General features: G+C 35.1%; 1 protein-coding gene across 3 annotated transcripts; it reads right to left on the bottom strand.

Annotated features, from left to right (window-relative positions):
* Nucleotides 1-251: 251 nt before the first annotated feature.
* LOC110917789 (probable RNA-dependent RNA polymerase 5) lies at nt 252-9,576 on the bottom strand. Of its 3 annotated transcripts, none has more exons than XM_035978863.1 (18): nt 9,134-9,575; nt 7,226-7,772; nt 7,004-7,142; nt 6,295-6,369; nt 6,004-6,190; nt 5,684-5,897; nt 5,465-5,552; nt 5,242-5,385; nt 4,830-4,871; nt 4,691-4,762; nt 4,503-4,609; nt 3,934-4,082; nt 3,639-3,864; nt 2,756-3,124; nt 1,942-2,104; nt 1,705-1,849; nt 1,466-1,629; nt 252-663 (listed from the first exon to the last, which is right to left on the bottom strand). In XM_035978863.1, the coding sequence occupies exons 1-18, from the start codon at nt 9,423-9,425 to the stop codon at nt 430-432; spliced, it is 3,357 nt and encodes a 1,118-aa protein (XP_035834756.1). In that variant the 5' UTR covers nt 9,426-9,575; the 3' UTR covers nt 252-429. The 3 variants fall into 3 exon arrangements, with proteins under 3 accessions (XP_035834756.1, XP_022017929.1, XP_035834757.1); XM_022162237.2 differs by having other exon boundaries at nt 7,226-7,766; XM_035978864.1 differs by having other exon boundaries at nt 430-663; nt 1,563-1,629; nt 9,134-9,576.
* Nucleotides 9,577-12,626: the final 3,050 nt, after the last annotated feature.

Below are 12,626 nucleotides of genomic sequence, written 5' to 3'. Positions count from 1 at the left end.
ATTTGATTGAATGATTGATGAGTTTATATTATATGAAAATTTGCGAATAGAGCCCAATTTTTTTATCTCGAACAGGGACAAAATTATTTTTATGATTTTCGGAGACGACCCTGGAGTTTCTCATAGTTTCCACCTTCTGCAGCACACACGACTCCAGTATACCAACTTTGATGCAATCAGGAAACGACGAGGTGTAACGTTGATTGGTTCAAAATAGGGTGTATAGTTGATCCCACCTGCTACCCACAGGCTATAAAACTGCACTTTGGTATATATTACATCGAACGCTACTACTATAGATATTCGGTTGTACAAAGAAGTTAGTATATATTACATCGAACGCCACTACTATAGATACAATGACATTGGCTTACAAGAAGACTCAAATGTTACAACAAATCCTTCACATCCCTAAAACATGTCGTGGAACTAAATAAACTTAGATAATACATTCGTTTTGAAAGAAATCGATCTTCCAGGGGTTTTCGATTCATGAAACGAGCACAAAGCCTCGCCAGCAACCTTCCACGCAAACCCGCACTTTCTAACATCCCCACACTTGATAGCATTGTCATAACTTACATGATAAATCGCAAGGGCATCGTTGTAAATATCCTCGATTTTCCTAGTACTTGATGCAAAATCCTCAGCCTCATATAACATCTGCATTGACTCAACAAGCAATTCTTAAATAGTTGAGTAAACTTCTGTTTTGCTCCTTGTGGTTTGGTCACTTTAACGGTTTTGCTCCAAACCTTTAAAAATAGCCATTTTACTCCCTGATGTTTCGGTTTTTTTGCCAGTTTGCTCCCCGCCTCTAACTCCATCCAAATTGTTTGTTTTTCCATTTTGCTCCCCGCAGGGAGCAAACTGGCAACAAAACCAAAACATCAGGGAGTAAAATGGCTATTTTTAAAGGTTTGGGGCAAAACCGTTAAAGTGACCAAACCACAGGGAGCAAAACAGAAGTTTACTCTAAATAGTTTTTCAATTAGACAAGTTGGTTGTGATTCATGCAAAACAAAATTATAAGTGAATTTCAAGGATTATCCTTTATCTTTATACCCATTTTCAGGCGCTGTCCTTTATATTCAAAATTGACGAGTTTTGTCCTTTATGTTTTCATATCATACACGTTTTGTCCTTTAGGGCTAACCTAGTTAGTTTTTTCAGTTAAATTTGGTCATGTGCTTTGCACACGAGGACATTTTTGTCAATTCAAAGGTTGCAGAAGCTTTGAGTTGTAAATCTGCCGTTGAACTTACCTTTGAATTGACAAAAATGCCCTAAGCACATGACCAAATTTAACTGAAAAAACTAACTGGGTTAGGCCTAAAGGACAAAACGTGTATGATATGAAAACATAAAGGACAAAACTCGTCAATTTTGAACATAAAGGACAGCGCCTGAAAATGGATATAAAGATAAAGGACAATCCTTGAAATTAAAAAAAAAATACTGAGACCTTCTTATAATTAGTTATCACGATATTTGCAGAGTTGTTTTTCGATTCGTCTCCAGATTGCAAGGCTGTAGACATTTCGTACTTGTACGAATCGTACCGGTTCTTCCACAAATTTAAAACGCGGTCTGGTATCTCCACATTAAAACACTGTAATTTCCAGATTTCTACACACCAAAAAAATATGATTAAATAAAATGCCTCATAAAGTAAGCATAGATGCAGAACTGACACGGGCTCACCTCGTATCAATGCATTATCAGGTTGATACGCGATTGCTCTATCGTAAATTTCTCCTAAAACAGAAGAAGAATTATATGATTTGTTGACATACTTCTCCATAAAATGCGGATATTTCCGTGACAATAAACTTTGAGGAATATCAACCTGTTTCGGAAACACAGGAGAAATGATGTGAGTATTGCATGCATGTTGATAGTAAAACAATAAACAAAACAAAACAAAACAATACGCCGTACCGTTTTCCCGCTTTTTGGTGCATCTAGCGCATCGTAGAACAAATCAACTAACTTCATCATTTTGTCTTTGATCCGACGCTTTTCATCAACATCATTTTCTCCCAAACTAAGATATTGATCCATATAGGCCATCCAGCTGTCGGCTGCTGTACCAGCTACCTTACTGAAACAGTAAACATTACTAATCGGTGTTATGTTTCATAGGGGTGAGCGAACCTTAATCGTTGTCTGAAATTAACGGATAACAGATATTAACCGACGATTATAGATAATGCTATTTGATTAACTGATAAGTCGGTTATGGATATGGTTATGAAAGGAATTAAGACATGCTTTTAAAATATACCTATATTTAAAATATACATGTTTAAAGTATTCAAACTCTATATACAAAAAAAGCATATACGGAAGATTTTTATGTTACATAATTAGTTTTAAAATGTTTAAATAATAATTATTGTGTAAAATCTGACTCAATTTATGCATGTTTTTTTTTTTTGAGTTTTTTGTATTCATAAAAAAACAATTGTAGCTGAGACAATAATTGTCTAATATGTTCATTTAATTTGATTTTAGTTCAGACTTAGATCGATTAATTAACCGAAACCGAACCATAACCGAGTCTCATAACTGTTTAACCGAACCAAAGTTTGGTTATGGTTATGGTTAAGGAAATTCCATAACCGAAGCTAGCGGTTACAGTCTTACAGATATGATTAAAGGTGAAACCAAACCGAACCGCCATTCACACACCCCTGAATTGTTTCATCTCTAACGGGTCAAATAAATAAACATTCAAATAGAGTAAATATACCTGTGTTTTTGTGTTGCAAAAAGCAGAGAAAAAATCTCAGTCTCCAATTCGTCATATGAAAGCTCACCAGGTTTCTTGCTCGGTTTACTCGGGGTTGAGTATTTCCGTTTCCACGGTTCACTCGCTTTGAAGTAATGTAATAACTGTGGGTTTCTACAAACCCAATACAAATCTCCATCAAAATCACCATTCGCAATTTCGGTTCCCACTGATCGCTTGCCCTTTGTCGAGAAGAAAATACCATATTTAGCATTTCCGACAAATTCCTCCATTTTCTCAACATATTTTGCAGTTAAAATGTGTACGTCACCAAAGTCAAGGCCTGGATTCCTATAAACCAGAACCTTTCCTGATATTTGACCATTCTCTCTGCATGCATAACCGGTAAAAAAATAGAGTAAATTACAAAAATCGTCCTTTATGTATGTCACTTGTTGCAAACTGTGTCCTTTATCTTCAATAATTACAGAAAACGTACTCAATGTTTGCAAACTCTTGCAAGTTATGTCCTTTAGCCCTAACTCGGTTAATTTTTTGTGGTTAAATCTGACCAAAGGGACCCCACATGAGGGTATTTTGGTCATTTTACTCTCATGTGGGGTCCATTTGGTCGGGTTTAACCACAAAAATACTCTCATGTGTAGTCCATTTGGTCAAATTTAACCACAAAAATTAACTGAGTTAGGGCTAAAGGACATAACTTGTAAGAGTTTGCAAACATCGAGTACGTTTTCTGTAATTATTGAAGACAAAGGACACAGTTTGCAATAAGTGACATACATAAAGGATGATTTTTGTAATTTACTCAAAAAAATATAAGTATCATTAGATATTCAGATTCACACTAAGTAGTAACTAGTAAGTAGAAGAAACTAATACATACAGAATAACACAAACTTCATCATTGTTCAAGGTTCCAGTCGGATCAGCAGTCCCTATTAAATAATAACTTTCATTAACTGGAATCCTTCCAGCACGAAGCCCTTTCCGTTCTTCATTTGCCAAAATCGACAGACGGTATTGAAGATAAGGTTCTTCAAGCGGAACTCCAGACCCGATCATTGCTACTGAAGTTGAAGAATTATCTATTTGTCCATAGTTTAAGCCCACTGCACAACACGTAAATCTGACTTGAAACGTTTCGGCCCGATTTGGAAACTTTGGCTAAAAGTACCTACCTCTAAGTGCTGCACGCAAACTTGAGGATACTTTCTGGGCGTCTTGCAACGTATTTTCCAGTAATTCCAAAAAGTAATTTTTGGGAACGCCTCCTACGCTTAAAAGTGCTATCAAGTTCTTTGATAGATTAGCTGTCCTCGGTTTACGACTGAAAAATGAAAATATTAGACAATATTGTTATAGTACTATAATACGACATTAGTCCATAGTTTTTAATGGCGAATAGCGACAAGCTACCTATACGCTACGTAGCGATAGCGATGAGATCGTGGGCGCTATTTTATAAATAGCGATACACTAGAAAAAAAAATTGAAAGATTATATGTATATTATATCAAAATAGCATGGCATATATGCTATTTTACATGTATATTTAACAAAAACCTAAAATCCAGTTATTTTATAGCTATATTTAATTGCTATTTATATTAAAAAAAACAAGGTATCGCTATTCTCGCTATCAGTCGCTACAACTCTAACAACGGCACTACATCGATTCACTACGTATTGCGCTATAGCGATTGCTATAGCCGCTATTGACAACTATACATTAGTCTAATAAAAATACCTTACGGAACATATCTCCAACGAGCTGAATGAAGTTGAATCTGAAAGTCTAGCATCTTTCTCAACCTTTATCATTGAGGGTCTGACTTGAATTGTTCGGGGTTTGAGCTTAACGATAAATTCAACAAAAGAAATATAACTAGACGTTCTTTATAAGAAGCTTAAGAAAGAAGTATCACAACATTTTACCTTTTTATTTACAAGAAGAGTTCCTTTGACAGCACAACCTTCCTTAAACAATCGGCATTGGACAAGCAAAGGCTAATACAAAGAAACACAAGGTTATGATCTGAAAGATTCTAGTAAACAATGAAGCGTTAACATTTACCGGTTCTCTAATGCAAGATTCTTTGATTGACTCCTCTTCAAGCTTGTAATAATTTGAGAAATAAATAAGTTAAGACCAGTTTATATAGTGTAATATGGCAATTGTTAGAATTGAAAAAAGAGTAAACTTCCGTTTTGCTCCCTATGGTTTGGTCATTTTAACGGTTTTGCTCCAATAGTTTAAAAATAGCCATTTTCCTCCCTAATCTTTCGAGTTTGTCGCCAGTTTGCTCCCTATTCTTTCGAGTCTGTCGCCAGTTTCCTCCCTGATGGAGTTAGAGGCTGGGAGCAAAATGAAGATAAGTTAGAAAAATCAGGGAGGAAAATGGCTATTTTTAAACTATTGGAGCAAAACCGTTAAAATGACCAAACCACAGGGAGCAAAACGGAAGTTTACTCTAAAAAAATAATACTTTATAATTGTCTTCCTTTGTGCCCTTAGCTTCAATGAAATCTTTTTCACACAAAATTGCTAAATCTTCCGATATAAATCCCGTCCCGTCTGTATGAATCAATGGTTCCCCTTCTTCATTACAAACAACATAGCCATTTTCATCCTAAAAGCCATGGTAACTCATGAGATGAAATATATATTGTACGAAAATAGAGAAAAAAATAACGCAAAAAAGAGTATACACGACAAGGGATGTCTTCGATTCTTTCAACATGCACACAAGCAAGATCAACACGGAGCTTTACTGAATTTGATAGGGCAAGTGAACATCTGCAACCAAACATAAGAATCAAGATATACAAAATGTTTTTGTCATCCAAACACTTCTCGTATCTGACACGATGATATTAATAAAAATATTTTTTAAAAAAGATAAATGTTATAAATAACAATATACTTACCTAGAGATGTATTTGGCCATGCTAGAGACCATGTGCACATGCATAAACAGACACCTTGCTTCGTGGCTAGTTTTTCTGAACAAAATGCAATTGTCTTTCTCAGCCCATGGTGCATGAGAATCTGTTCTAATAAAGTAACATTTCATCGCCCATTTTGGCCGTTGTTTCTTAGAATTGTCGCCTTTAAAATTCTTCTTATCTACATCTTTAAACGCTGAAAAACATATCAAATGCAAAATTCACGATTAAACTTAAATGATTTACTAATAAGTAATAACCACACCAGAAAAACTTCGTTAAAAAGGAAGTAATTTGCTCACCAAAAAGACGATAATGACGCAAACCAATTGAAATCCCACCAGAAATCGTGTTGTAAGCCGCAGACCAGTTACAATGATTGGACGGGATATCGGACATGTTTGGATCATCTGCAAATTGGATAATCAACACGTTTTCATCGCCAAGTTCCCGTTGTAAGTGAGTCCTTTTTGTATCAAGATACGGTCCCTAAAATATTATATCCAAGAAATAGCATCACATAATGATATCAACAATGTATTATAGTCTATAGAGATTTAATATTCTAAGCTAACAAAAAATGTTATACAAACCTTGAACCAGCAAGTTCCGTCAACACTCACGTAGCAACGATAAAGATGAGTCTTTCCAGAATCCCAATCAAGATGCTGCAATATGAAAAATAAAATCATGGCCAAAAAAAGGCCTTTCAGAAAAATGTGCAACATAAATGAAATTAAATTATCTTACATTATCAGTTGATATTGACAAAAAATATTAAAAGCTGGTATTAAAAAATAAAGAGTAATATGTCATTTTCGTCCCTGAGGTTTGGCCAGTTTTGCGACTTTCATCCAAAGGTTTGTTTTTCCACATCTGGATCCAAAAGGTTTGAAATCTTGCCATTTTCACCAGCCTCGTTAACTCCATCCATTTTCTCCGTTAAATTCGGGGGTATTTTCGTCTTTCTTGTTAACAAGAAGGGCAATTCGTTATATTTTTTTTCCAATTTAGCCAGGTTACATTTAGCTTTATACTAAATGGTAGTATACTAGTACATAAGTGAAAAAGACCGAATTGCCCTTTAAGTTAACAAAAAAAGACGAAACCACCCCTGACTTAACGGAGAAAATTGATGGAGTTAACGAGGCGGATGAAAATGGCAACTTTTTAAACCTTTTGGATCCAGATGCGGAAAAACAAACCTTTGGACGAAAGTCGAAAAACTGGCCTAACCTCAACGACGCAAATGACATTTTAATCAAAAGTAAATCATGGAAGAGATATTACACTATAACATACCATAGCCCTATCACATGGTTCACAAAATTTCCAACCATAATTGGCCCAAATTTTAGCTTCGAAATCAAACATCGACACTGTTTTCATTTTCTTTATCTCAATTGCATCTTCAACAGAAACCACATCTTCAAGCTTTTTCCTGCAAACAAATTTGACTAAAATCAAGTAACACCATATATAAAAGCACACAGCACAAACATTAAAAGCTGGAAATTTACTAACCTCCCTACATAACTATATACCAAGAACAATTTCCTGAATTCGAGCTCATTAAGAAGTAATGACTGCTGACTTATTGCCAGACTATTTGTCAGGCTTCCAGTGCTCACACAGGGTGATAAACTACGCTGATCTGACATTGGAGAACCGTTGTGGGTGCGTGTACCATTTGAACTTGAACATGGTGAGAGCGTATGTTGCTTTTGGACCACTGAGAAACCATGACTGCTATTTGGAGAGTCAAACAATCGTTGACTTACATTACGATGATTTGTATAGTCTAAATCATAACCTGTTGAGAATACAAGTTGTTTTGGGACCAGGTTTATGGTCTTTGAAGATTCACCCAAGTGATAGGTGGCATTGTTTGGACTTGCATCCTTCGGTTCCGAAATTAGCAAGGATGTCATTCTCTTTGAAACAAAAGAACCATAGCCTTCGTTTGGAGACATAGGGAAGTTGTCAGGAATGGTAGTCGGGTTTGAACCAGAACTAGAACCGGGTGAGTGTTGCATTGAATTTGGAGAAATGAAGTGTCCATGTTCTGCGCCTCAAACAGGAACACGATTTAGTAATTATTCAGGATTTCTCGATTTGTTTCTGATTCAACATTAATATTACTTCCTATCGAATTTCGCTCTTTATACATGTCGGATGTAAGTGTTAAGGTAAGGACCATCTATGAAAACTAATAATCAGTATCATAAATACAAATTCAGATCAAGATGGAACATCATTGATTAACTCAAGGTGCCATGATAATTGATAAGTATTCTTATTCTATATGCAGCTAAATGTTCCTCCTTCCAAATACTCTATGTTAATCAAGAGGAAAATTACAATGCATAAAAACAAATAAACCTATATATAGAGGTAAACAACTTGGAGAACAATAATTTAATTAAAAACTCCATGACAATTAGGGGTGTAAACAAGCCCAGGGGCTCGAGAGCTACTCGTGATCGGCCCGGTTAAAAGCTCGAACGAGCCGAGCGTTAACGAGCTTGAGCCTGAGCTCGAGCCTAAAATAGGGCCCGTTTAGGCTCGTAAACAAGCCTAGGGGCTCGAGAGCTACTCGTGATCGGTTCGGTTAAAAGCTCAAATGAGCCGAGCCTTAACAAACCCGAGCTCGAGCCTGAAATAGAGCTCGTTTAGGCTCGCGAGCCTAAACAAGCCCAAACAAAGTTTTAGTTATATATATGATCCTACGGAAAGTGTGTTTTTCCTAAAAAGTGTAAAAAGTCATAAAACACAATAATTTCGGGCATAAAACACACCTAAAACTCATAAATAATAGAATGAATGTTACTAAAACACCATATTCAAACTCTAATGGTCCATAAAAACTTCAAACACACCATCGTAGAACTATGAATATAAAACACACAATGCTAAACAACATAAAACACAATAATATTTGTCATTCCACAATCAGAGCCTTAACATCTAAAACACAACAACAAACCCACATACATGATGTTTTAGTAATCTTCATCATATTATTTGTGGGTTTTTGGTGTGTTTTATGGTTGACATTATGGTGTTTTATGACTTTTTACACTTTTTAGGAAATTTGGACTTTCTAGCCAACTCCTATCCTATATATATATATATATATATAATAATGATGATGATGATGATGATAGCATTGGTGAGTCAAGCTTAGGCTCGTTTAAGCAATATGAAGCGAGTTCGAGCCGAGCTTTTAACTAGTTTGAAGTTGTGGCTCAAGCTCAAATAAATAGACTCGAACCGAGCTCAAGCTCGAGCTTCGTAGAAACATGACGAGTTTATCCGAGTTGAGTATTGCTAGTATTTTCACACTCAATACACATTATGAGAAACAATAACCCTAAACCACCAAAAATTGTAACAAACAAACAAACAAAAACGCAATAAAAGAAAATTTACTTTGAGGATTGCCACTAGTGATCGAAACCGGAGGCGAACGCTTCTGCGGTAAAACACAGTCGACTGAATTCACCCGTTCCACCATGAAAACAATGTAACCGGAAAAAGTACGGATATTACACGAGCTGGAAATTTTATTCAGAATTTCGATCGCCGATGCTTCGGTGAGCTTCGAGAGTAACCGCCGGGCCATAAGGTCAGGCGGTTGTATACATCTGTCCGTACAGATTTTTGCGATCAGTTGTTCGACTGAAGGTTGTAGAGGAACTTCAGTTGAAGAAGAATTGTTCATTTTAATTAATAAGCGAATAAGAATAATAGAAATGTAATTATTTCTACTTTAAAACGGTGTTTTTGTTGTTTTACGAAGATTTGGTGGCCGGAAACGTCGTCGTCGGGGAGGTTTTGTCCGGGAGGATTTTGTGAACTGATCCTCCTGCTGTGAATGAACACACCCAACGGACAATTTGAATTTTATATTGTAATCGAATCATACGACGGTTTCTTACTTTCTAGAGTAAATTGCTAAGGGTATACGGGGCACTCTCGGAGTCTCGGTGACCCCATGCGGTGAGCGAAGTCTCCGCTCCGAATTCGGCGAGGTGGGTCGGGGTGTAGTTACCGTATGAGAGAGAGGAGAGAGATGAGAGAGAGAGGGGGTGATTGGTTGTTGATGTGGGTCTACTCTTTTTCCACCAATCATATTTTTCTACTTTTTTTATAAAAAAGTAATTGTGTGAGGGAAGTGCTGCCATCAAATTGAGGATGTGAGGGGAATTTAAGAGTGAGTTGAAATGGCATAACCTGATTGAGTGTGCGTAAGAGAGGGGACTCAAGGAGAGTGCCCCTCTCACCCTAAACTTGTCCATTAGATTTTGGCTAGATTTTGGGTGTGAGTTTCATTCAAAACAATTTTCTTATACAATATTACTATTTACTTTTGAGATTTTTTGTTATTTTCATTCAAATTTCTAATTTACTTTATATTGTATGTCAAATATTTAGATGAAAATGGAAAAAAAAAATCCTAAATTATAGGGATGATTTGGCAAAAAAAAATAGACGTTTGGATGAAAATGACAAAAAAAATCACAAAAGTGAGGGGCAATATGGTATAAAAAATTGTTTTAGATGAAACTAGCAAACACACCCAAACCTCAAGGACCATTTTGGCAATTTACTTTACTTTCTTTTTCTTTGGTAAGCGGCTGTTTGTTTACCTCTTAATGAGACTCTTAATGGTTCAGACCTCTTACTGATTCATCACCCAATGGTTCAGAGTGTTTGTTTCGTGAGAAGATGTCTAAATAGTTCAGACATTTGCCTCTGAATGATTAAGTATTATACAGAGTCTGAATGGTTAAGAACTCTAATCTGAATTGGCAGACATTTGCCTCTGAATGGTTAAGCATTATACTGGCTCTTAATGGTTCAGAACTCTTACTGGTTCAGCACTTAATGATTCAGACTTCATACTAGTTCAGCACTTAACCATTTAGAAGTTACCAAACAACCCCTAAGTCATTTGGTCCATCCTTACTTTTACGCACGTTTTTTATATCGAATAAGTCGTGCCCTAGCGATATCTAGTGACTTTTTATAGTGAAGGTCGCCAGTTAGAGTTTTGTTTCTAGAAGAATGTCATGTGTTTAGAAATAGTGGGAGCCTTATTTTTTTTTTTTTTTACATTTAACAAGTAACTAGAATTACAATCCGCCGCAATGCGGCGGGGATTCTTTAGTTATAACTAAGTCGATTTAAGATGCGCACATTATGTTGAACCTGTCAAATGGGAAAAAATAGACGATGTAAAAACGTTCACCCACACACGCAAGTTGCGTCGTATTGACTCGTAAGATTTAGAACGAAACCTAAAAACGTTAAACCAAAGACGCACGTTGCGATGTGTTAAGTCACAAAATTTAGAACGAAGCATAAAGAGAAAAATTTGCGGAAAACAAAAACTATAAAGGATCAAAGCTGAAAGTAAAAAAAAGTTGTGATGATAGATTGCAAAAGATAAAAATTTTTGTGTTAAAAGTAAAAAAAAACAAATAGTTTGGGTTAAAAGTAATTTATGAAATACTTTTAGGTGAAAAGTAAAAAAATCATTTTTTTGAAAAACCCCCAAAAGCCAAGGTTACAACAACCATATGCATAACCATTTTTTGTTTGAAAAACCATCAATGCCAAGATTACCACACATAAATAAAAAAAATCAAAGTGGTTAAATTGCAAAAGATGAAAACTTTTGAATTAGAAGTGAAAAATCAAATTAATTAAAGGGTTAAATTGTATAAGATGGAAACTTTTGAATTAAAAGTGAAAAATTAAATTAATCATAAGTGTTAAATTAGCAAAGCTTAAAACTTTAAACTTAAATTGTCAAATATCAAAACTTTAGGGTTAAAAAGGAAACAAAGATTAGACTTTAAACTTAAATTGTCAAAGATTAAAACTTTAGGATTAAAAAGGAAAATTCTAGTTTTTTTCTTTTTTTTTTTTTTGAAAAACTCCCTAAGCAAATATTACAACACATATATGCATATACAACTTGCTTATTTATAGGTTGATAATTTCATTTTCACCTTTAAATTATGTGTTAAGCATAAAACTTAAAAAGTTCATCAATGGGTATATACGTATTTTTTTAGTGTGAATAATAACATGCTTGGGTAAGTTACATACCCGAAAAGACTTTTAGCTTAGTAACACAAAGAAGTAATAAAATAAAAATAAAAAATAAGGGTCCCTTTCTGTAAAGTTTAGGGCTCGTGACCGGTGACAAATAAAAATATAGATTTAAGACTACGATTAGTAATCGAGGTTTTCTGAGTTAATTGTTCTAAAAAATGCACATGTTTTTGTTTCTCATATTATTTCCTATTTTTATATATTTCACTAGTATTAAGCCCCTGCGTTGCAACGGTTGTTGTAAAACTGTATCAAGTAGTATCAATGCTATACTACTCTCAACGACCACCAACACCGGAAAACCTCGTAAAAACAAATTAAATAAAAACGAAAAAAATAACGCCGAGCGAAAAGCAGGCGTAAAATCTTTGAATCACGAACGCTCGTTGCAGAGAAATTAAACCGAAACGTAAAACATAGAAAAAAATTACCAAGTCAATCCAGGACACACGCGTTGGTCGAACTTGTTAAACGGAGAAAAATAGATGTGCTGCGACGGGCCAGTCAAACGGAAAACAAAATACGAAAAAATGTTGAACCCCACACGCACGTTGCGGTGCATTAACTCACAAAATTTAGAATTAAACGAAAAACTTGGGAAAGATGATAAATATGGTGGACCAAAATTGAAAATAAGAAAGAGTTGGAATTAAACTGCAAAAGATGAAAAACTTTAGGTTAAAAGTAAAAATATAAAGGATCTAAATTGCAAACTTGAAGTTATTTATTAATCTTAGAGTTAATTGCCATTTTAGTCCCTGAGGTTTGTCCAAATTTGCCATTTTAGTCCAAATAGTTT

This window comes from Helianthus annuus, chromosome 10 (assembly GCF_002127325.2).
Source record: "Helianthus annuus cultivar XRQ/B chromosome 10, HanXRQr2.0-SUNRISE, whole genome shotgun sequence".
NCBI lineage: Eukaryota > Viridiplantae > Streptophyta > Magnoliopsida > Asterales > Asteraceae > Helianthus > Helianthus annuus.
The sequence above is the reverse complement of the archived record's forward strand: the minus strand, read 5'-3'. Positions and strand labels throughout refer to the sequence as shown.

Bases quoted from the DNA above. Each gene is read 5' to 3' on its own strand.
- LOC110917789 (XM_035978863.1), bottom strand. From the start codon at position 9,425: ATGAACAATTCTTCTTCAACTGAAGTTCCTCTACAACCTTCAGTCGAA. The intron at 7,773-9,133 runs GTAAATTTTCTT...TTCCTGTTTGAG, and splicing joins CACTAGTGGCAATCCTCAAA to GCGCAGAACATGGACACTTC. The intron at 6,191-6,294 runs GTTTGTATAACA...ATAATATTTTAG, and splicing joins ACGGAACTTGCTGGTTCAAG to GGACCGTATCTTGATACAAA.